Source organism: Salmo salar, chromosome 03, assembly GCF_965601325.2.
Source record: "Salmo salar chromosome 03, fSalSal1, whole genome shotgun sequence".
NCBI lineage: Eukaryota > Metazoa > Chordata > Actinopteri > Salmoniformes > Salmonidae > Salmo > Salmo salar.
Genome location: NC_138293.1, coordinates 47,178,958 through 47,203,071, shown reverse-complemented (window position 1 = coordinate 47,203,071; position 24,114 = coordinate 47,178,958). Strand labels below are relative to the sequence as shown.

At 42.7% G+C, this 24,114-nt stretch overlaps 1 protein-coding gene across 1 annotated transcript in view; it reads left to right on the top strand.

The window, feature by feature from the left end:
* ncana (neurocan a) overlaps positions 1-17,137 on the top strand; it is a 72,939-nt gene extending 55,802 nt beyond the window's left edge. Inside the window, exons 14-19 of the mRNA XM_014192009.3 lie at positions 929-1,042; positions 7,298-7,349; positions 12,406-12,595; positions 12,829-12,973; positions 15,381-15,563; positions 15,752-17,137. Of these exons, the coding sequence (XP_014047484.2) occupies positions 929-1,042; positions 7,298-7,349; positions 12,406-12,595; positions 12,829-12,973; positions 15,381-15,563; positions 15,752-15,876 (809 nt within the window). The 3' untranslated portion in view covers positions 15,877-17,137. The remainder of the gene's footprint in view (positions 1-928; positions 1,043-7,297; positions 7,350-12,405; positions 12,596-12,828; positions 12,974-15,380; positions 15,564-15,751) is intronic.
* The last annotated feature ends 6,977 nt before the right edge of the window (positions 17,138-24,114 follow it).

The following is a 24,114-nucleotide window of genomic DNA, read 5'->3' as shown; positions in this document are numbered from 1 at the left end:
AAAGAGGACCGAGTACGCCCCCATTCTCATCGACGGGGCTGCAGTGGAGCAGGTTGAGAGCTTCAAGTTCCTTGATGTCCACATCACCAACAAACTAACATGGTCCAAGCACACCATGACAGTCGTGAAGCGGGCACGACAAAACCTATTCCCCTCAGGAGACTGAAAAGATTTGGCATGGGTCCTCAGATCCGCAAAAGGTTCTACAGCTGCACCATCGAGAGCATCCTGACTGGTTGCATCACTGCCTGGTATGGCAACTGCTCGGCCTCCGACCGCAAGGCACTACAGAGGGTAATGCGAATGGCCCAGTACATCACTGGGGCCAAGCTTCCTGCCATCCAGGTCCTATATACCAGGTGGTGTCAGAGGAAGGCCCTGGAAATTGTCAGACTCCAGCCACCCTAGTCATAGACTGTTCTCTCTGCTACCACACGGCAAGCGGTACCGGAGCGCCAAGTCTAGGTCCAATAGGCTTCTAAACAGCATCTACCCCTAAGCCATAAGACTCCTGAACATCTAGTCAAATGGCTACTCAGACTATTCACATTGCCTGCCCCCCCCCCCTCTCCACACCACTGCCACTCTCTGTTGTCATCTATGCATAGTCACTTTAATTAACTCTACCTACATGTACATACTACCTCAACTAACCGGTGACCCCGCACATTGACTCTGTACCGGCACTCCCCCTGTATATATTGTTATTTTTTACTACTCCTCTTTAATTACTTGTTACTTTTATCTCTTATTCTTATCCGTATTTTTTTAAACTGCACTGTTGTTTAGGGACTCCTAAGTAAGCATTTCACTGTAAGGTCTACACCTGTTGTATTTGGCGCATGTGACTAATAAAATTTGATTTGATTTAAAGTGGATGGTTACTCTAGGACTCTCCAACCTGTGTTGTGTGTGTTTTTTCTAACAGACGTGGATGACTGCCAGTCCAATCCTTGTCTAAACGGAGGCACCTGCATCGACAAGATCGACTCATTTGTCTGCCTCTGTCTGCCCAGCTACGCAGGAGACACCTGTGAGAAGGGTAAGACAGTGAATACACACTGATCAACACATGTCACAAGCATGGAAACACACTATAGTCAATACACACAGCCTAAACGGAGAGAGAGACACTTTCATCTAACATACACTTCTCCAAATTATACAGGGGCATGTTTTACATTTAACCATGAAGCCTTATGGAAAATAATATCTCAATTTGTGATGTTTTGTTTTTGCTGTTTTTGCTGTTTTTTGTTTAGCTCTATAAACGTGTCGACAGTAAATACCTAGATACAGTATCTACAGGGTTCAGGATGATGTTGCCTGTCTGCTATCAGCAGTGTACAGCAGCCGGCTGTGATCCAGATCATCTTGATCAGCGTTATGTGCAGTATCGGCTTACAGCTGTATCAGCGGCTAACATCACAGTGCACTATCTATCAATCAATCAAATGTATTTATAAAGCCCTTTTTATATCAGCAGATGTCACGAAGTGCTATACAGAAACCCAGCCTAAAACCCCAAACAGCAAGAAATGCATATGTAGTAGCATGGTGGCTAGGAAAAACTCCCTGGAAAGGCAGGAACCAAGGAAGAAACCTAGAGAGAAATCAGGCTCTGAGGGATGGCCAGTCCTCTTCTGGCTGTGCCGGGTGGAGATTATAAGAGTACATGGCCATTTAAGGCCAGATTGTTATTCAAGATGTTCAAACGTTCATAGATGACCAGCAGGGTCAAATAATAATAATCACAGTGGTTGTAGAGGGTGCAACAGGTCTGTTACCTGTTAGCTGAAGTGGTCCATCAGTCAATTTCTTGGGCTACTATACCCATTTTGTCAATTGGCCTGGACCCTTTTACTACACGGACCCCTGCTGATCCACCACGACTGATCTGCCGACGTAACCGCACGAGGGGGCTACAACAGACTTCTTCCATCGCGACTTCCCTCTATGGCCCTTCTGCTAGCCTGCTATCCCCGGCCCGCTAGCTGTTTGAATCGCCATGTCTCCAGCCCGTCCAGCTACTCATTGGACTCTATGATCACTCGGCTACGCATGCCTCTCCCTAATGTCAATATGCCTTGTCCATTGCTGTTTTGGTTAGTGATTGTCTTATTTCACTGTAGAGCCTCCAGCCCTGCTCAATATGCCTCCACTAACCCTCTTGTCCCACCTCCCACACATGCGGTGACCTCACCTGGTTTAATTGATGTTTCTAGAGACAATACCTCTCTCATCATCACTCAATGCCTAGGTTTACCTCCACTGTATTCACATCCTACCATACCTTTGTCTGTTCATTATGCATTGAATCTATTCTACCGCGCCCAGAAACCTGCTCCTTTTACTCTCTGTTCCGAACGTACTAGACGACCAGTTCTTATAGCCCTTAGCCGTACCCTTATCCTACTCCTCCTCTGCTCCTCTGATGATGTAGAGGTTAATCCAGGCCCTGCAGTGCCTAGCTCCACTCCCATTCCCCAGGCGCTCTCATTTGTTGACTTCTGTAACCGAAAAAGCCTTGGTTTCATGCATGTTAACATTAGAAGCCTCCTCCCTAAGTTTGTTTTATTCACTGCTTTAGCACACTCTGCCAACCCGGATGTCCTAGCCTTGTCTGAATCCTGGATTAGGAAGGCCACCAAAAACCCTGAAATTTCCATCCCTAACTATAACATTTTTTCCGACAAGATAGAATTGCCAAAGTGGGCAGAGTTGCAATCTACTGCAGAGATAGCCTGCAGAGTTCTGTCTTACTATCCAGGTCTGTGCCCAAACAATTTGAGCTTCTACTTTTAAAAATCCATCTTTCCAGAAACAAGTCTCTTACCGTTGCCGCTTGCTATAGACCACCTTCTGCTCCCAGCTGTGCCCTGGACACCATATGTGAATTGATTGCCCCCCATCTATCTTCAGAGCTCGTGCTGTTAGGTGACCTAAACTGGGACATGTTTAACACCCCGGCCATCCTACAATCTAAGCTTGATGCCCTCAATCTCACACAAATTATCAATAAATCTACCAGGTACAACCCCAAATCTGTAAACACAGGTACCCTCATAGATATAATCCTAACCAACCTGCCCTCCAAATACACCTCTGTTGTCTTCAACCAGGATCTCAGCGATCACTGCCTCATTGGTTGCGTCCGTAATGGATCTGCGGTCAAACGACCACCCCTCATCACTGTCAAACGCTCCCTAAAACACTTCAGCGAGCAAGCCTTTCTAATCGACCTTGCCCGGGTATCCTAGAAGGATATTGACCTCATTCCGTCAGTAGAAGATGCCTGGTTATTCTTTAAAAGTGCTTTCCTCACAATTTTCTTTTAAACAGGAACAGATATAGCCCGTGGTTCACTCCAGACCTGACTGCCCTTGACCAGCACAAAAACATCCTGTGGCGTAAGGCATTAGCATCGAATAGCCCCCCACGATATGCACGTTTTCAGTGAAGTTAGGAACCAGTATACACAGGCAGTTAGGAAAGCAAAGGCTAGCGTTTTCAAACAGAAATTTTATTTGCATTCTGCAGCACAAACTCCAAAAAGATCTGGGACACTGTAAAGTCCATGGAGAATAAGAGCACCTCCTCCCAGCTGCCCACTGCACTGAGGCTAGGAAACACTGTCACCAACGATAAATCCACAATAATTGAGAATTTCAATAAGCATTTTTCTACGGCTGGCCATGCTTTCCACCTGGCCCCCCTACCCTGGTCAATAGCCCTGCAACCCCCACAGCAACTTGCCCAAGCATCCCCCATTTCTCCTTCACCCAAATCCAGATAGCTGATGTTCTAAAAGAGCTGCAAAATCTGGACCCCTACAAATCAGCTGGGCTAGACAATCTGGACCCTCTCTTTCTAAAATGATCAGCCGAAATTGTTGCAACCCCTATTACTAGCCTTTTCAACCTTTAGGGATCTCGCATCGTCTGAGATCCCTAAAGATTGGAAAGCTGCCGCGGTCATCCCCCTCTTCAAAGGTGGAGACTCTCTAGACCCAAACTGCTACAGACCTAAATCTATCCTACCCTGCCTTTCTAAGGTCTTCAAAAGCCAAGTTAACAAACAGATCACCGACCATTTTGAATCCCACCGTACCTTCTCCGCTATGCAATCTGGTTTCCGAGCTGGTCAAGGGTGCACCTCAGCCACGCTCGAGGTCCTAAACGATATCATAACCGCCAATGATGAGAGACAATACTGTTCAGCTGTATTCATCGATCTGGCCAAGGCTTTCGACTCTGTCAATCACCACATTTTTATCGGCAGACTCAACAGCCTTGGTTTCTCAAATGACTGCCTTGCCTGGTTCACCAACTACTTCTCAGACAGAGTTCAGTGTGTCAAATCGGAGGGCCTGTTGTCCAGACCTCTGGTAGTCTCTATGGGGGTGCCACAGGGTTCAATTCTCGGGCCGACTCTTTTCTCTGTATACATCAATGATGTCGCTCTTGCTGCTGGTGATTCTCTGATCCACCTCTACGCAGACGACAACATTCTGTATACTTCTGGCCCTTCTTTGGACACTGTGTTAACTAACCTCCAGACGAGCTTCAATGCCATACAACTCTCCTTCCGTGGCCTCCAACTGCTCTTAAATGCAAGTAAAACTAAAGGCATGCACTTCAACCGATCGCTGCCCGTACCTGCATGCCCATCCAGCATCGCTACTCTGGACGGTTCTGACTTAGAATATGTGGACAACTACAAATACCTAGGTGTCTGGTTAGACTGTAAACTCTCCTTCCAGACTCATATTAAACATCTCCAATCCAAAATGAAATCTAGAATCGGCTTCCTATTCCGCAACAAAGCATCCTACACTCATGCTGCCAAACATACCCACGTAAAACTGACTATCCTACCGATCCGATTGACTTCGGCGATGTCATTTATAAAATAGCCTCCAACACTATACTTAGCAAATGGGATGCAGTCTATCACAGTGCCACCCGTTTTGTCACCAAATCCCCATATACTACCCACCACTGCGACCTGTATGCTCTCATTGGCTGGCCCTCGCTTCCTATTCGTCGCCAAACCCACTGGCTCCAGGTCATCTATAAGTCTTTGCTAGGTAAAGCCCCACCTTATCTCAGCTCACTAGTCACCATAGCAGCACGCACCTGTAGCACGCGCTCCAGCAGGTATATTTCACTGGTCACCCCCAAAGCCAATTCCTCCTTTGGCCGCCTTTCCTTCCAGTTCTCTGCTGCCAATGACTGGAACGAATTGAAAAAAATCACTGAAGCTGGAGACTCATATCTCCTGCACTAACTTTAAGCACCAGCTGTCAGAGCAGTTCACAGATCACTGCACCTGTACATAGCCCATCTGTAAATAACCCATCCAACTACCTCATCGCCATACTGGTATTTATTTGTTTTGCTCCATTGCACCCCAGTATCTCTACTTGCACATTCATCTTCTGCACATCTATCACTCCAGTGTTTAATTGCTAAATTGTAATTATTTCGCCACTGTGGCCTATTTATTGCCTTACCTCCCTTATCTTACCTCATTTGCACACACTGTATATAGACTTTTTTCTATTGTGTTATTGACTGTATGTTTTGTTTATTCCATGTGTAACTCTGTGTTGTTTGTGTCGAACTGCTTTGCTTTATCTTGGCCAGGTCGCAGTTGTAAATGAGAACTTGTTCTCAACTAGCCTACCTGGTTAAATAAAGGTGAAAAAAAATAAGTACCTCAGGAGTAAATGTTAGTTGGCTTTTCATAGCCGATCATTCAGAGGTCTAGACAGCAGGTGCGGTAGAGAGGAGGAGAGGGTTGAAAACAGCAGGTCCGGGACAAGGTAGCATATCCATTGAACAGGTCAGGGTTCCCTAGCCGCAGGAAGAACAGTTGAAACTGGAGCAGCAGCACGACCAGGTGGACTGTGGACAGTCAGGAGTCATCAGGCCAAGTAGTCCTGAGGCATGGTCCTAGGGCTCAGGTCCTGAGGGAGGGAGGGAGGGAGGGAGGGAGGGAGGGAGGGAGGGAGGGAGGGAGGGAGGGAGGGAGGGAGGGAGGGAGGGAGGGAGGGAGGGAGGGAGGGAGGGAGAGAAAATTGGAGGGATCATACTTAAATTCACACAGGACACGAGATACAACAGACTGACCCTAGTCCCCCGGTACATAGATTATTGCAGCATAGATACTGAGACAGGGGTGGGTCGGGAGACACTGTGGCCCCGTCCGACAATACCCCCAGACAGGGCCAACCAGGCAAGATATAACCCCACCCACTTTGTCAAAGCACAGCCCCCACACCACTAGAGGGATATCAACAGACCACCAACTTACTACCCTGAGACAAGGCTGAGTTTAGCCCACGAAGATCTCCACCGCACGAGCCTGAGAGGGCGCAAAACCGGACAGGAAGATCACGTCTGTGACTCAACCCACTCAAGTGACGCACTCCTCCTAGGGACAGCATGGAAGAGCACTAGTAAGCCAGTGACTCAGTCCCCGTAATAGGGTCAGAGGCAGAGAATCCCAGTGGAGAGAGGGGTGCTGGCCAGGCAGAGACAGCAAGGGCAGTTCGTCGCTCCAGTGCCTTGCCATTCACCTTCGCACCCCTGGAGTATCACTCACCGGCTATCAGGCATTGTATCTGTACCTGTCACTGTGCTGCAGAGAGCTGCCTGATATATGTACACCGAAACACACGCACGCGCACACACTGAAACGAGCGCAGACACGCACTCAAACAAGTGCATACACACACACACACACCCTCACTGGCTTCAGAGTCAGACAGCCGCCCACAACTCCTCATTTGTCCTCCCCCGTGTGTGCAGAAACACTAATAGCAATGAGGATTAATGAATACATAACACTTAGTTATTAATGAGTCCTCATAATGCACAATAATGAGTCCTCCCCATGCAGAGAAAGGAACAACGTGTGCCGAGAATGGAAATGCATAATCCATGATTGCAGGTTTAGTGTTTCATTCACTCTCACAGGATTTTAACACCATTAATATGTGTCCTTGCAGGTCCTGAGAGGTACAATACTGGATGAAAGGTTGAAAGGGTATGAGAATAATCTTCTCTCCCTTTGATCCACCTCTCACTCTGTCCCTCTTTTCATCTATCTTCCTACTCTCCTTCATCTCTTTCCCTCCCCTATCTCTTTCACTCAATCTCTTTTTCTCTTCATTGCCTCCTTTATCGGTCTTTCTTTGCCCCCTCCCATCTTCCATACACTTACCTCTCTCGCCTATCCCTCTCTCCTCCCTTCATCCCTCCACCTCTCTCCTTTCTCCCTCTACTCTTAGACGTTGAGAATTGTGAACATGGATGGAGGAAGTTCCATGGCCACTGCTACAGGTGCGTGAGAAAATAAGACCGTTCTACAAACTTCTAAAAAAGCTTTTACTTCAAACTTCGACAAGCCTCTAAACATTCATTTCAAATCAAATCAAAGTTTATTTGTCATCTACAGTGCCTTCGGAAAGTATTCAGACCCCTTGACTTTTTCCACATTTTGTTATGTTACAGCCTTATTCTAAAATGGATTAAATATATATTTTTTCCTCAGCAATCTACACACAATACTCCATAATGACAAAGCAAAAAAAGATTTTTAGAAATGTTTGTAAATTTTATTTTTAAAAACATACCTTATTTACATAAGTATTCAGACCCTTTGCTATGAGACTCGAAATTGACTTCAAGTGCATCCTGTTTCCATTGATTGCCAGGTCGCAATTGTAAATGAGAACTTGTTCTCAACTTGCCTACCTGGTTAAATAAAGGTGAAATAAATAAAATAAATAAATTGATCATCCTTGAGATGTTTCTACAACTTTATTGGAGTCCACCTGTGGTAAATTCAATTGATTGGACATGATTTGATACACCTGTCTATATTAGGACCCACAGTTGACAGTGTATGTCAGAGCAAAAACCAAGCCATGAGGTCGAAGGAATTGTCAGTAGAGCTCATCCCAAACCATCTCAATTTGGTTGAGGTCAGGGGATTGTGGAGTCAAGGTCATCTGATGCAGCACTCCATCACTCTCCTCCTTGGTAAAATAGCCCTTACACAGCCTGGAGGTGTGTTGGATCATTGTTCTGTTGAAAAATAAATGATAGTCCCACTAAGCCCAAACCAGATGGGATGGTGTATCGCTGCAGAATGCTGTGGTAGTCATGCTGGTTAAGTGTGCCATGAATTCTAAATAAATCACTGACAGTGTCACTAGCAAAGCACCCCCACACCATCACACCTCCTCCTCCATTCTTTATGGTGGGAAATACACATGCGGAGATCATCCGTTCATCCACACCGCGTCTCACAAAGACAGTGGTTGGAACCAAATATCTCCAATTTGGACTCCAGACCAAAGGACAGATATCCACCAGTCTAATGTCCATTGCTTGTGTTTCTTGGCCCAAGCATGTCTCTTCTTATTATTGGTGTCCTTTAGTAGTGGTTTCTTTACAGCAATTCGTCCATGAAGGCCTGATTCACACAGTCTCCTCTGAACAGTTCATGTTGAGATGTGTCTGTTACTTGAACTCTGAAGCATTTATTTGGGCTGTAATTTCTGAGGCTGGTAACTCTAATGAACTTATCCTCTGCGACAGAGGTAACTCTGGGTCTTCCATTCCTGTGGCGGTCCTCATGAGAGCCAGTTTCCTCATAGCGATTGATGGTTTTTGCGACTGCACTTGAAGAAACTTTCGAAATGTTTTATATTTCCGTATTGACTGACCTTCATGTCTGAAAGTAATGATGGATGGTCATTTCTCTTTGCTTATTTGAGCTGTTCTTGCCATAATATGGACTTGGTCTTTTACCAAATAAGGCTATCTTCTGTGTACCCCCGCTACCTAGTCACAACACAACTGATTGGCTCTAACGCATTAACCTGTTATGGCTAGGGGGCAGTATTTTCACGGCCGGATAAAAAACGTACCCGATTTAATCTGATTATTACTCCTGCCCAGAAACTAGAATATGCATATAATTATTGGCTTTGGATAGAAAACACCCTAAAGTTTCTAAAACTGTTTGAATGGTGTCTGTGAGTATAACAGAACTCATATGGCAGGCAAAAACCTGAGAAGATTCCATACAGGAATTGACCTGTCTGACAAGTTCTTGTTCATCTTGGCTCTTTTTATTGAAGACTGAGGATCTTTGCTGTAACGTGACACTTCCTACGGCTCCCATAGGCTCTCAGAACCCGGGAAAAAGCTGAATGATATCGAGGCAGCCTCTGGCTGAAACACATTATCGCCTTTGGTAAGTGGCCGATCAGAGGACAATGGGCTTAGGCGCGTGCACGAGTCGACCCCATGCTTTATTTTCTTTCGTCTTTTTTCCTAAACGCAGATTCCCGGTCAGAATATTATCGCTTTTTTACGAGAAAAATGGCATAAAAATTGATTTTAACCTCTTACATCTAGACGTTCCGCTAGCGGAACACCTGCTCCAATATCCAATGATAGGCGTGGCGCGAATTACAAATTCCTCAAAAATACAAAAACTTCAATTTTTCAAACATATGACTATTTCACAGCATTTTAAAGATAAGACTCTCCTTTATCTAACCACACTGTCCGATTTCAAAAAGGCTTTACAGCGAAAGCAAAACATTAGATTATGTCAGCAGAGTACCAAGCCAGAAATAATCAGACACCCATTTTTCAAGCTAGCATATAATGTCACAAAAACCCAGAAGACAGCTAAATGCAGCACTAACCTTTGATGATCTTCATCAGATGACACACCTAGGACATTATGTTATACAATACATGCATGTTTTGTTCAATCAAGTTCATATTTATATTAAAAAAAACGCTTTTTACATTAGCATGTGACGTTCAGAACTAGCATACCCCCGCAAACTTCCGGTGAATTTACTAAATTACTCACGATAAACGTTCACAAAAAGCATAACAATTATTTTAAGAATTATAGATACATAACTCCTCTATTCACTCGATATGTCCGATTTTAAAATAGCTTTTTGGTGAAAGCACATTTTGCAATATTCTAAGTACATAGCCCAGGCATCACGGGCTAGCTATTTAGACACCCGGCAAGTTTAGCACTCACCAATATCAGATTTACTATTATAAAAGTTTGATTACCTTTTGTTGTCTTCGTCAGAATGCACTCCCAGGACTGCTACTTCAATAACAAATGTTGGTTTGGTCCAAAATAATCCATCGTTATATCCGAATAGCGGCGTTTTGTTCGTGCGTCCCAGACACTATCCGAATGGTAAAGAAGGGTCGCGCGCATGGCGCAATTCGTGACAAAAAAAATATATTCCATTACCGTACTTCGAAGCATGTCAACCGCTGTTTAAAATCCATTTTTATGCCATTTTTCTCGTAAAAAAGCGATAATATTCCGACCGGGAATGTCCATTTAGCTAAACAGAGGAAAGAAAACAAACCTTTCGGTCGACGCGGGCACGAGCCTGAGTCTCACAGTACTGTAACCAGCCACTACCCAAACGCGCTACTTTGTTTCAGCCAGAGCCTGCAAAGCCACGATTCCGCTTTTTGCCGCCTTCTGAGAACCTATGGCAGCCGTAGGAAGTGTCACGGGACAGCTAAGATCCTCACTCTTCAATAAACAGAGACAAGAAGAACGACACCTTGTCAGACAGGCCACTTCCTGCATGAAATCTTCTCAGGTTTTTGCCTGCCATATGAGTTCTGTTATACTCACAGACACCATTCAAACAGTTTTAGAAACTTTAGGGTGTTTTCTATCCAAAGCCAATAATTATATGCATATTCTAGTTACTGGGCAGGAGTAGTAACCAGATTAAATCGGGTACGTTTTTTATCCAGCCGTGAAAATACTGCCCCCTAGCCATAACAGGTTAAACAGCGGTTGACATGCTTCGAAGTACGGTAATGGAATATTTCGATTTTTTTTGTCACGAAATGCGTCGTGCTCGTCACCCTTCTTTACCATTCGGATAGTGTCTTGAACGCACGAACAAAACGCCGCTATTTGGATATAACAATGGATTATTTGGGACCAAACCAACATTTGTTATTGAAGTAGAAGTCCTGGGAGTGCATTCTGACGAAGAACACCAAAGGTAATAACATTTTTCTTATAGTAAATCTGACTTTGGTGAGTGCTAAACTTGCTGGGTGTCTAAATAGCTAGCCCTGTGATGCCGGGCTATCTACTGAGAATATTGCAAAATGTGCTTTCACCGAAAAGCTATTTTAAAATCGGACATAGCGAGTGCATAAAGGAGTTCTGTTTCTATAATTCTTAAAATAATTGTTATGTTTTTTGTGAACGTTTATCGTGAGTAATTTAGTAAATTCACCGGAAGTTTGCGGGGGTATGCTAGTTCTGAACGTCACATGCTAATGTAAAAAGCTGGTTTTTGATATAAATATAAACTTGATTGAACAAAACATGCATGTATGGTATAACATAATGTCCTCGGGGTGTCATCTGATGAAGATCATCAAAGGTTAGTGCTGCATTTAGCTGTGGTTTGGATTTATGTGACATTATATGCTAGCTTGAAAAATGGGTGTCTGATTATTTCTGGCTGGGTACTCTGCTGACATAATCTAATGTTTTGCTTTCGTTGTAAAGCCTTTTGAAATCGGACAGTGTGGTTAGATAAAGGAGAGTCTTGTCTTTAAAATGGTGTAAAATAGTCATATGTTTGAAAAATTGAAGTTTTTGTATTTTTGAGGAATTTGTAATTTGCGCCACGCCCATCATTGGCTATTGGAGCAGGTGTTCCGCTAGTGGAACGTCTAGATGTAAGAGTTAAGAAGGAAAGAAATTCCACAAATGAACTTATAAGAAGGTACACCTGTTCATTTAAATGCATTTCAGGTGACTACCTCATGAAGCTGGTTAAGAGAATGCCAAGAGTGTGCAAAGCTGTCATCAAGGCAAAATGTGGCTATTTGAAGAATCTCAAATATAAAATATATTTAGATTTAACACTTTTTTGGTTACTACATGATTCCATATGTGTTATTTCATAGTTTGTCTTCACTATTATTCTACAATGTAGAAAATAGTACAAATAAAAACCCTTGAATGAGTAAGTATTCTAAAACTTTTGGCCGGTAGTGTACATTTGCAAAAATGTAAAAAACATTGCTTTGTCATTATGGGGTATTGTGTGTCGATTGATGAGGGGAAAAAACGATTTAATCCATTTTAGAATCAGGCTGTAAGGTAACAAAATGTGGAAGAAGTCAAGGGGTCTGAGTACTTTCTGAATGCACTGTACAGAGGTTACAACAGGGTGTAAACAGTGCAACATTGCTATGAAATGCTTACTCACGAGAAACCTCTCAACATAATAACAATAATATCTTCTTGTATGTTATTCTATTGAAATGACATCTACCTGTTTCTTCACTTCAGGTACTTCTCTCACAGACACACCTGGGAGGATGCAGAGAAGGACTGCAGAGTGCACAGCGCCCATCTTAGTAGCATCACCTCAGTAACAGAGCAGGAGTTCATCAATGGTCTGGGCCATGATAACGCCTGGATTGGCCTGAATGACCGCACCGTGGAGGAGGACTTCCAGTGGACTGATGTCAATGACCTGGTGAGATTCGATATTCCTCTCTGTCAATAATACGTCATATTATGCTCAGTTTGTGAATATATGTGATATATATCTGTACTTGATCCTCACAGTTGGAATAATATGTGTAAAGTGTAACTCCAGATGTATAACTGGGTGATTATTAGTTTATAACAGATTTAAAGCCAATTTAGCATGACTACAGTATAATAGAAAATGATTACAATGTAACATAATTGTGTGGTATTGTGTAGGTATATCAGAACTGGAGAGAGAACCAGCCTGATAACTTCTTCGCGGGCGGGGAGGACTGTGTGGTGACCATCGCCCATGAGGACGGCAAGTGGAACGACGTGCCCTGCAACTATAACCTGCCCTACATCTGTAAGAAAGGCACAGGTAAAAAACAACAATGATGCATTTACATGGCAATAACGTCCTCAGTAAGGGTTTTTGAAACAGCGGGTTCCAATTGGATAGTGGCATTCGACTGGGCTGTGGCTAGAAACAGGATGTTATGTTCATTTGGCTTTAGTTGAGTCATCACGGCAAATAACGATTTTGGAAATATTGTTTCATAACCTCTCCCTCAATGTGAGCAAGACAAAGGAGCTGATCGTGGACTATAGGAAAAGGAGGGCCGAACAGGCCCCCATTAACATCAACGGGGCTGAAATGGAGCGGGTTGAGAGTTTCAAGTTCCTTGGTGTCCAACGAACTATCATGGTCCAAACACACCAAGACAGTTGTGAAGAGGGCACGACACCTTTTCCCCTCAGGAGACTGAAAAGATTTGGCATGGGTCCCCAGATCCTCAAAAAGTTCTACAGCTGCACCATCGAGAGCATCCTGACCGGTTGCATCACCGCCTGGTATGGCAACTGCTCGGCATCTGACCATAAGGCGCTACAGAGGGTAGTGCGTACGGCCCAGTACATCACTGGAGCCAAGCTTCCTGACATCCAGAACCTATATACCAGGCTGTGTCAGAGGAAGGCCCAAAAAATGGTCAAAGACTCCAGCCACCCAAGTCATAGGCTATTTTCTCTGCTACCGCACGGCAAGTGGTACCGGAGCGCCAAGTCTAGGACCAAAAGGCTCCTTAACAGCTTCTACCCTCAAGCCATAAGATTGCTGAACAATTACTCAAATGGCCACCCGGACTATTTACATTGACCCCCCCTTTGTTTTTACACTGCTGCTACTCGCTGTTAATTATCTATGCATAGTCACTTTACAAATTACCTCGACTAACCTGTACCCCCGCACATTGACTCGGTACCGGTACCCCCTGTATATAGCCTCATTATTGTTATGTAATTTTCTTGTTACTTTTAGATTTTTTTTGGTTTGCTTGTTTGTTTTTGTTTCACTGTAGTTTATTTAGTAAATATTTTCTTAACTCTATTTCTTGAACTGCATTGTTGGTTAAGGGCTTGTAAGTAAGCATTTCACGGTAAGGGCTACAACGGTTGTATTCGGCGCATCTGACAAATAACATTTGATTGGATTTGAAATCCCAAGTGTCTCCCGGCATTATACCTAAAGCGGACATTGCCATGCTGCACGGAGTCACATTAACAGAAATCCCATGCAGCCTTCTTTACAAATTCAAACACTGGAATATGAGATGTAATCTACACCTAGATTAGGCTGATAGAAATCCTCATTATTTCATCTAATTATTTTAAAATTTGAGTGTAATTATTTCTACTGTATATAGCCTACACTTTCTCGTTCTGAACTTCTATCTGGAGTGGGGCAGGTGTGGCTTCGTGACAATGACCGCAGGGGCAGCTGCTCACCGATTTGACGGCTCCAACACAGTTCCACCTGCGACACCGCCAAAACATCCGCTATGCAGGTGTCTGCTATCGCCAGTTAACGGTTGAACTGATTGAATCTAGGCCTAAATGTGGGAAAAGATGCTTGTGTATAAAGCTCCAAACAAACATATAACACAGAAGTCTGAATTGCATGGTTCTTTTTTAACTCCCAGTTGATCTAAACAGAAAACTCCATCTCTCTCTGTTGCCATTTTATCTCACCCTACGGATAATTACTTGGTCTACAAAGCCACCATTTGCCATCTTGTATAAAGCTGGCATTAAATTGCCAGTGACTGTTTTGCCCTCGGATCTGCCCACGAAGTCCCAAAATGCATCTCTTTGTTACCCTGATGTAATTGTGACACTGTGGAATGAGAACAGGAGCAAGGATTTATGAGATAGCCTGAAGCCTAGCTCCTTGAATACAGAGCGTGGAAGAGAGAGAGGCAGAGCAGAGAGCGAGGGAGAGAGAGAGAAATAGATGGAGAGGCAGAGTGAGAAAGAGGGAGGGGAAAATATGGGAGCTGTCTTGGCTCTCTATTACTTGGCACTGCTCCATACCAACTGCAGAGCACCCAGTTTCTCCCTTTGGGCAGCACTCAATCTTGCCAACTGTCTTCAGGTAGGATTCAGTAGCAATAGTGCAACCTAGGGAGAGAAGAAAGGAACTGCAAGCAAGATACCATACAGATACATGTAGGATCTTAATTTGAGCCAGTTTCCAACAGCAGGAAATTAATCCTGCATCAACAGGAAATGTGAATTATTATGTGTATTATAATTAATGGAAATGTTTTAGGGGCTGATGCATTTTTCAAAGTGGAAATTACAAACTTCAGAAGCCTTTTCCTGCATTGCATTCTCCTGCAACAGGGTCATCAAATTAAGATCCTACATCTGTAGCTACATACAGTATCTTGTGCTTTTGCTTTGTTGCTCAACACAGACTTTTTTGTTATTGTCGGCCCGTCTGACAGTGCTGTGTGGAATCCCACCCGCCATGGAGAACGCCCATCTGATTGGCCGTCGGCGGTCCCACTATGACATACATGCTGTTGTGCGTTACCAGTGTACTGAAGGTTTCTACCAGCGCCACATCCCCACTGCGCGTTGCCGGGCCAACGGCACCTGGGACCGGCCCAAGATCATCTGCACAAAGTGTGAGTGACAAACACCAGATTTTGTTCTGAAAAAAACACAGTGGTTATGTTATGCAACCTTTTTTTGATAACAAACCTTTATTCACCCAGGTCAGCCATAAACATTTGTGTATTCCCTCTAATATGGGCTCAATAAGAAACAGGATGGTAAATGTTGTCACTGTACCCTCTGTGTTCCCCTCCGTCAGCTCAGCGATCCCACCGGTACCGCCGCAACCACCACCACGGCCAGCGCCGGGAGCGCAGGAACCACAGGAGACATGGAGGAGAGGCACACATGGAGAGGGAAGAGGATGCACACAGCCACTACTGAACCAAATACTACACCTCCCATAATGCCCTGTGCCGGACCCCCTGACATATCCTGTGACTGAGTGGATCAACCATTCAGGACTCACAATCAACAATAGTTGACATTTATTTTTTCCTGACCTATTTCAGTCCGTCTCTTTGGGTTAAAATCTCACTTGAGATACTGTATGTGTGCAAAACTTTCATGCAAATGACCTATTGACATCAGTGCAAAAAAAGTGAATTGTTCACACGTACATATCTAAAGTTAGGATTTGTTCCTTTGTTGTTGATTTTGTTTACCCCAGGTCCATTACAACAGTAATACTTGTTATCTCGCTAACACGGTCGCTAATATCTTAGAAACAGAAAATCCTTGGAATGTCTATGGATAACCTATTCTCACTGTCTAAACATAAAGACAGTGGTGTGTGTGTGTGTGTGTGTGTGTGTGTGTGTGTGTGTGTGTGTGTGTGTGTGTCAGGGTGTCTATGCTATGTGAGTGTATGTGTTCTGCAAAGTTTGAAGCTTGTTCTACATCTCAGAACATACTCATTTTAGTATTCTGTTTATAAAGCACAAATGTAATTAATGCAAGTGAGCTAGTTAGCTTTCAGTCTCAAATAACCCAGAGCTTTTGTACTGTACTTGTTATGTTTCTTTAGGACTCCTGAATAGCAGGTCTGTTTTATTATTCAACTTACATGCCATTTTTAATATTTGCTATCTCTTCATGTAATGTCACTATTTATTATGGACTCTTCGCAAGTTAATATACAGTATGTTTTTTTGTTGTTTTTTTTACATAATCCATTGAGGCAATGTAATACCTTTTTGTTTTATATACCATTCTTACGATCAAAAGTAACGAAGGTAACCCTTTGATTGCCTCTCTCTGTACTGTAAATACTGTGGTGTTTGTTTGTTTGTTATTGACTGGTATCTGATTGATACCTGAGCCTTGTCATGTACCAGTCATGACCCAGTCATGTACTCCGCATCGCCCTCTCAAATAACAACTAAAACAGACCCATTAATCTAGATGGAATAGGATAGATCGAAATACTGCGGACTGGGACAAAACTTTACCAAGTTATCTGCTCGGTGGTCAATAGTCCCAATCTTTGCCCGGCTCCAATATGTGACGGGTAGGATGCAATGATTCATGATGCATATGGTTCTTCTGATATTTGATTGGGCGTAATCCCTTTTTTTGGTGTTATGACTTCCTGTCCTGCTGTTGTGTTCCATTCTTAATAAAGCTGCAAAAACTTAATGAACGACGACAATGTATCTGGTCAGTTTTGTGATTAAGCTGGGCTTTAACACTATTATTTCAGTGTTTCTGAGTTTTCTTTCTGTTTCTCGACCACATCATTTCTATACACTACCTCAAACACTGAAGATTGGGTGGGCGGAGCTAGCATGTTGGAGTGAATGGCTGTGTGTGAGAGGCTCCTGCAACTTTTTTGCGAAATAATCTAACCTAACGTACTTTATAGCACTTTTTACAACAAACGTTTCTTTCTAATACAATATTGGAACTTTCTATGTGAAAATGCCAAGTAATAAGCGACCAAAGGACAATAAATCCACATCGGAGGCCTACTATGGTTAGGTACAGTCGTGCAACGATTGTGCTTTTTTCGCAAATGCGCTTTGGCGAAGTCGGCTGTCTTTGTTAGGAAGAAATAGTCTTCACAGTTCGCAACGAGGCAGGCGGCCCAAACTGCTGCATATACCCTGACTCTGCAAGAGAAGTGACACATTTTCCCTAGTGAAAAGAAATTCATGTTAGCAGGCAATATTAACTAAATATGCAGGTTTAAAAATATATACTTGTGTATTGATTTTAAGAAAGGCATTGATGTTTATGGTTGGAGCAACGTGTACCTATGCGATTATATGCAATGCAGGACAGGCTAGATAAACTAGTAATATCATCAACCATGTGTAGTTAACTAGTGATTATGATTGATTGATTGTTTTTTATAAGAAAAGTTTAATGCTAGCTAGCAACTTACCTTAGCTTCTTACTGCATTCACGTAACCTCGTGGAGTGCAATGTAAAGCAGGTGGTTAGAGCGTTGGACTAGTTAACCGAAAGGTTGCAAGATTGAATCCCTGAGCTGACAAGGTAAAAATCTGTCTTTCTGCCCCTGAACAAGGCAGTTAACCCACCGTTCCTAGGCCGTCATTGAAAATAATAATGTGTTCTTAACTGACTTGCCTAGTTAAATAAAGGTCTTTAAAAAAAATAAAAAATTAAATGTATAAATCGGCGTCCAAATCGGCGTCCAAAAATACCGATTCTCTAAAAATATTGTAATGAAACAGCAGGGAGCAGGTCTCGAACCCTCGACCTCCTAGCCCGAGGTCCGGTGCGCTATCGACTGTGCCACAAAAGCATGCTCAAGCGGCAGAGTCGATTTCCGCGCTTATAAACCCAGGGTCGTTACACTATGTTCTAAATATTTTCTTACCTTTGCTGATCTTCGGCGGAATGCACTCGGAAGGGCTCCCACTTCCACAAGAAATGTTCATTTGTTCTGCAAAGTCCATAATTTATGTCCAAATACGTCCGTTTTGTTGACCCATCCAGAACACTTTACAATGCCATGTGGCGTGGACGCAAATCCATTAGACGAAATGTTAAAAAGTTCCATTACCGTTTGTAGAAACATGTCAAACGATGTTTACAATCAATCCTTTACGGTATTTTTTTATGTAAAATTGCGATCATTTTACAACCGGGCAATAGGTATTCATCCCAGAAGAATAATAACAAACAGCGAAGTCACGTGCAGGTGCGTCACGAGACACCTGTCCTCAGACTGGCCAGTGATTGACTGAGCCATAGTTTTCTGCCCGGTAACAGGTGACGGATGAAACCAGTTCCTAAAGATTGTTGATAGCCAATGGAAGCCTTAGAAGGTGCAACGTAAATCCTATGTCACTGTAGTTTTTCAAGGGATCACCATTCAAACAGTTTTAGAAACTTCAGTGTGTTTTCTATCCAAATCTACTAATAATATGCATATTCTATTTTCTGGGCCAGAGTAGTAACCTGTTTAAATTGGGTACGTTTTTCATCCGGCCGTGAAAATACTGCCCCCTAGCCCCATGAGGATTTATTAAGTGCACAATATGTTTAAGTTGCAACTTATTCTGTTTAGGTTTAATAGATGCTAATTGAACACTTTAATCGCGGGAGCCTCCTCAGTTCAGATGTTAGTAGAAGTTCTAGGATAGTGAGAGGTGAACGTATAGTTGTGATTTTATTTTTATTTTACCTCTTGTTCGAGGTCGCGCCGTGCTTTTTTGGCATCGGCCAGACAATGTGTTTATTATTTTTATTTTCATATTTTTTTCTCTCCTATTTGTGTATGCCTGTTAAATGTGGGTTGATGGGAGGGGTAAATGTTGGGGAAAGTAGGGGAACAGGGTGGAGAGTTAAGGTGCCGGCAAGGTGGGAGGGGTGGGTTGGATACTGCTCGGGTGTAGGTGCTACATACGCTGATCGTGATGGTTTGGTGCGCTTTCTTACCTTTTTAGTGACTTACATGTTATGCAGGCCACCATAGGAACTACAAATGAGAGGAGGGCGGGGCTTACATTCACTTCCTGGAATGTCAAGGGTTTAAACGAACCAATTAAGAGAGGCAAGGTCCTAGCCCACTTGAAAGCACTCTCGTCTGATATTATATTTTTGCAAGAAACCCATCTGAAAAACAATTCTCATAACAGACTTAAATGTAAGTGGGTGGGGCAAGTGTATCACTCTAACTTCTCTGCCAAAACGAGAGGCACAGCGATTCTGGTACGGAAAGGAATTCCCTTTCTACATAAAACCACTATTGTGGACAAAGAGGGTCGTTATGTGATCATAATAGGAGAGATTCACTCTACTTCTGTAACTCTACTAAATATCTATGGGCCAAACATTGATAACCCCTCTTTTTTCAAGAGTCCTTGCCCTGATTCCAGATATCTCCCATACTAACCTGGTCATTGGAGGGGACCTCAACTGTGTACTAGACCAATATTTGGATAGATCCTCTATCCGGCGAACCCCTACCTCCTACTCAAGCGAATTCTTGAATACCTACATAAAAATTCAAACATATTTGATATATGGAGGATCTCTAACCCTACGGGTAGGGAATACTCCTTTTACTCTCATGTTCACAATGTTTAAACTCGAATTGACTACTTTTTGGTTGATGCTAAACTACTCCCCTATACCTGTAATGTGAGATATCATGATATTATAATCTCTGACCACAGTCCACTCACCTTCTCCCTGAGATTGGGTGACATCGTACCAAACGAGAGGGTCTGGAGGTTGAATCCTCAGCTCCTCACAGAACCAACATTCTGTGAACATCTTAAAGACCAAATTCCATTTTTCTTTGATACCAACGACAACACAGAGACTTCCCCAGCATTACTGTGGGAAATGCTGAAGGCTTATTTGAGGGGCTGTATCATCTCCTTTCAGACTGCCAGGAGTAGGCAAAACAGAAGAGAATTGGTAGAACTGGAGGGACAAATTCACTTACTGGATAGGGAGAATGCTAGACACCCATCTAGGTAGAAACATTAAAAAATGATGTCTTTAAAATGTAAATACAATCAGATCCTCTCTGCTAAAATTGCTAAATCTTTTTTCTATGCCAAGTAAAAATATTTTGAGTTTGGTGACAAACCACACAAATTACTCGCCAGACAACTTCGAAAAAATGTGAGTGACTGAATGATTCACAAAGTTAAATCTGCATCTGGGGAATTACTCTCTTCCCCCAAAGACATCAATGACAGATTCCGTCAGTTTTATGAGACTTTATATACATCTAAAGCGGATCCTAACCCCTTAATTATGCAAAACTTTTTGGAGGACTGTAATCTTCCTGCCCTGAACCAGGAAGACTCTAACTTCCTGAATAAGGAAATATCTCTTGAAGAAATTAGAGAAACAATAAAATCTCTAAAGAGTGGCAAGACCCCAGGCCCAGATGGATACCCTGGTGAATTCTATAAAACATTCAGCAACATGCTCTCTCCCTACCTACACAAAATGTTGGTTCAGGCCAATGAGGATGGAGCTCGCCCATCCACTTTGGATGAGGCGTTTATTACAATTATACGTAAGAAGGGTAAAGATCCGGAAGAGGTAGGGTCATACAGACCAATATCCCTCCTTAATTCAGACCAAAAGATTTTAGCAAAAACTTTGGCTAACAGGCTTAGCACTTTAATTGGGAAATTGGTCCTTTAATTGGGAATTCGGACCAGACCGGCTTTATCCCTAACAGAAACTCATTCTTCAATCTATTCAACATTATGTATTCTCAGAGGTCACCTAACGTGGACCTTGCCGTTAAATCTCTTGAAGCCGAAAAGGCCTTTGACTAAGTTGAGTGGCCCTATCTATTCAAGGTCCTACAGAAATGTAATATTGGAGATGGGTTCATAAATTAGATCCAGCTTTTATATAGGAACCCCTGTGCGAGAATACTCACTAACCAATCATTGTCGCCCCAATTTAACCTTTACAGAGGGACAAGGCAGGGTTGTGCGCTGTCGCCTATGCTCTTTGCCCTAATTATTGAACCTCTCGCTCAAGCGATCAGATCTCATGCAGCAATACACGGCTATAATACTAAAGATACTCTAAATAAGATTTCCCTATACGCAGATGACATTCTGCTCTATGTAACAGAACCCCAAGATAGTATTCCAGCTATTCTTGAGGTGATTCATTTGTTTGGTACCTTTTCGGGATACAGAATAAATTGGAACAAGAGTGAATTAATGCCCATATGGATGCAAAACACCTCCTGGCTAGAACATCTTCCAGTTAAGCTATCTTCAGAAAAATGTAGTGTGGTTTTCCACTTTAATTTTGAGTGTGACTCCAAATCCAGACCTCCATGGGTTGATAAATTGGATTTCCATTGATTATTTTTGGGTGATTTTGTTGTCAGCACATTCAACTATGTAAAGAAAAAAGTATTTAATAAGATTATTTATTTCATTCAGATCTAGGATGTGTTGTTTAAGTGTTCCCTTTATTTTTTTGAGCAGTGTATATATATTTTTGTATATTTTGCTGGATGACGCACACCCGCCACCCAGCTGGCTTAGTATGGAGCGAGAGGAGTGTCACCCCTTCTCTATTGGTGCTGTGATTTTGTCACCTGTCAATCTGGAGATGTCACTTTACCGTAACAATCCTATTATACATAGCACAGTCCGAATCTGGAAGCAAATTTAAGTCCACTTTGAGCTTAGACCAATATCATTCATGCTTCCTGTTGCCAGGAATCCCTCCTTTGCCCCCTCTAACCTTGATAACACCTTTGAGCGATGGGGAGAGTTGGGGATAAGTACCATAGGGGATTTATATATAGGATATATATATATATATATATATATATTGCTTCCTTTGAATCGCTGAGGGAAACTTATAATCTTCCCAGAAGTAACTTTTTCAGATACCTACAGATTAGAGAGTATGTTAGAAAACACCTCCCAACATTTGGGAATGCTAAACCTTCCATGTTTGACGGATGCATAAAAATATGCCCCACCTCAGACAAACTGATATCTCGTATATATGACGCTTTTCAATCTGTTAGCGCACCCTCTACTGATGCCATTAAGGCAAAATGGGAGGAAGAATTAGGGACTGATATTTCTGTGGCAGACTGGGAAGATAGCTTGGAGTATATCCACACCTGCTCCACTAACTCCAGACATCGTCTCATACAATTCAAGGTATTACACAGATTACACTATTCCAAAACCAAACTGCATAGGATATTTCCTGGTACATCCCCTATGTGTGATAAATGTCAGGCAGAGCAGGGTACACTACTCCACTGCTTTGCCCTATGCTCTAACTTGTATGGGTATTGGTGTGGAATTTTTGGGGTCCTCTCTGAAGTTCTGGAGACTTCAATAGACCCAGACCCGCTTCTGATAATCCTGGGAGTGTCCGATTCCCTAAACGGATTAACCAACTCCTAAAAACAATTTATCTCTTACAGTCTCATTTCGGCAAAGAAATGTATCTTGTTGTTTTGGAAAAGGAGGGAAGCGCCCTCTACCAAATTATGGCTCAGCAAATTGGCAAACACTGTACACTTAGAAAGAATTAGATATATTCTGAACAATAAATTATCAACATTTGATCAAATCTGGCAGCCTTTCCTCTCTTACTTGGACCAGTCGGCGCTGTGAATTTGCACTTTTTAACACACTCTCAATTGTCATATGGTAATCTACCTTTGGGCAGCATGTGCTGGCCCCGCCACCCGAGCAGTTGGGAGGGGAATAGGGTGGAATAAGGGGGGGATGAAGGGGGGTATAAGTGGGGGGTTACATCTACCCTTTTTCTTTCTACCTGTCCTTGTTCTGTATGTCTTGTTTTGTAATATTTGTTTTGTGCCCAGAACTCTGGGTCTTGTGGTTAATGTCTGTTCTCTTATGTTTAGATAAGAACTGTAAATCTGTATTTTATACCTATACACCATTCTTGTGTGTGTGTTCAATAAAAAATATTTGAACGAAACACTGAAGATTGAGAGTGGTTTGTATCTAACTCTTGCCTCCTATAGCAAAAGAATGAACCCAACTGAAAGTCTTTGTATTTCTGTGTCCTCTATTTACTTAATTCTCTACCCAGAGAAAGAGGCCATTCTGGCCAATAGTTTCATCCTGTTGGGATCAAAGAAGCAGTTTTCTCCTCGGTCTCTATTGAATAGATTGTGGAGGGAAAGTACATCTAAAATAATGGACCCAATAGATGATAATAAATCTAAAAACGGCGATCTTCAACACTTTTTTCCCCCAGGGACCACCTCCCTGGTAAACCGGTGATTCAAGCACCCCCAGCATACGGAAGAAAAAAAAATGTCACGTGTCTTGTCTTATCAGGTGAATGACAATGGCAAGGGGAAGTAATCAACATTTTAAAATTAATAGGTTTGGTAGATAATTGCATTATTTTGATCTCCCCACATTATAATTGAAAGAGGGAGTGTAAACTCCAACATTAGTCTATTAGCTAGAAAGGTAATTCTAAACATTTTCCAGCTGTTTAGCTGGTTAAACAAAGATTAGCCTGGAAAAAATGTACAGTACCAGTCAAATGTTTGGACACACCTACTCATTCAAGGGTTTTTCTTTATTTTTTACTATTTTCTACAGTAGAATAATAGTGAAGACAACACAACAATGAAATAACACATATGGA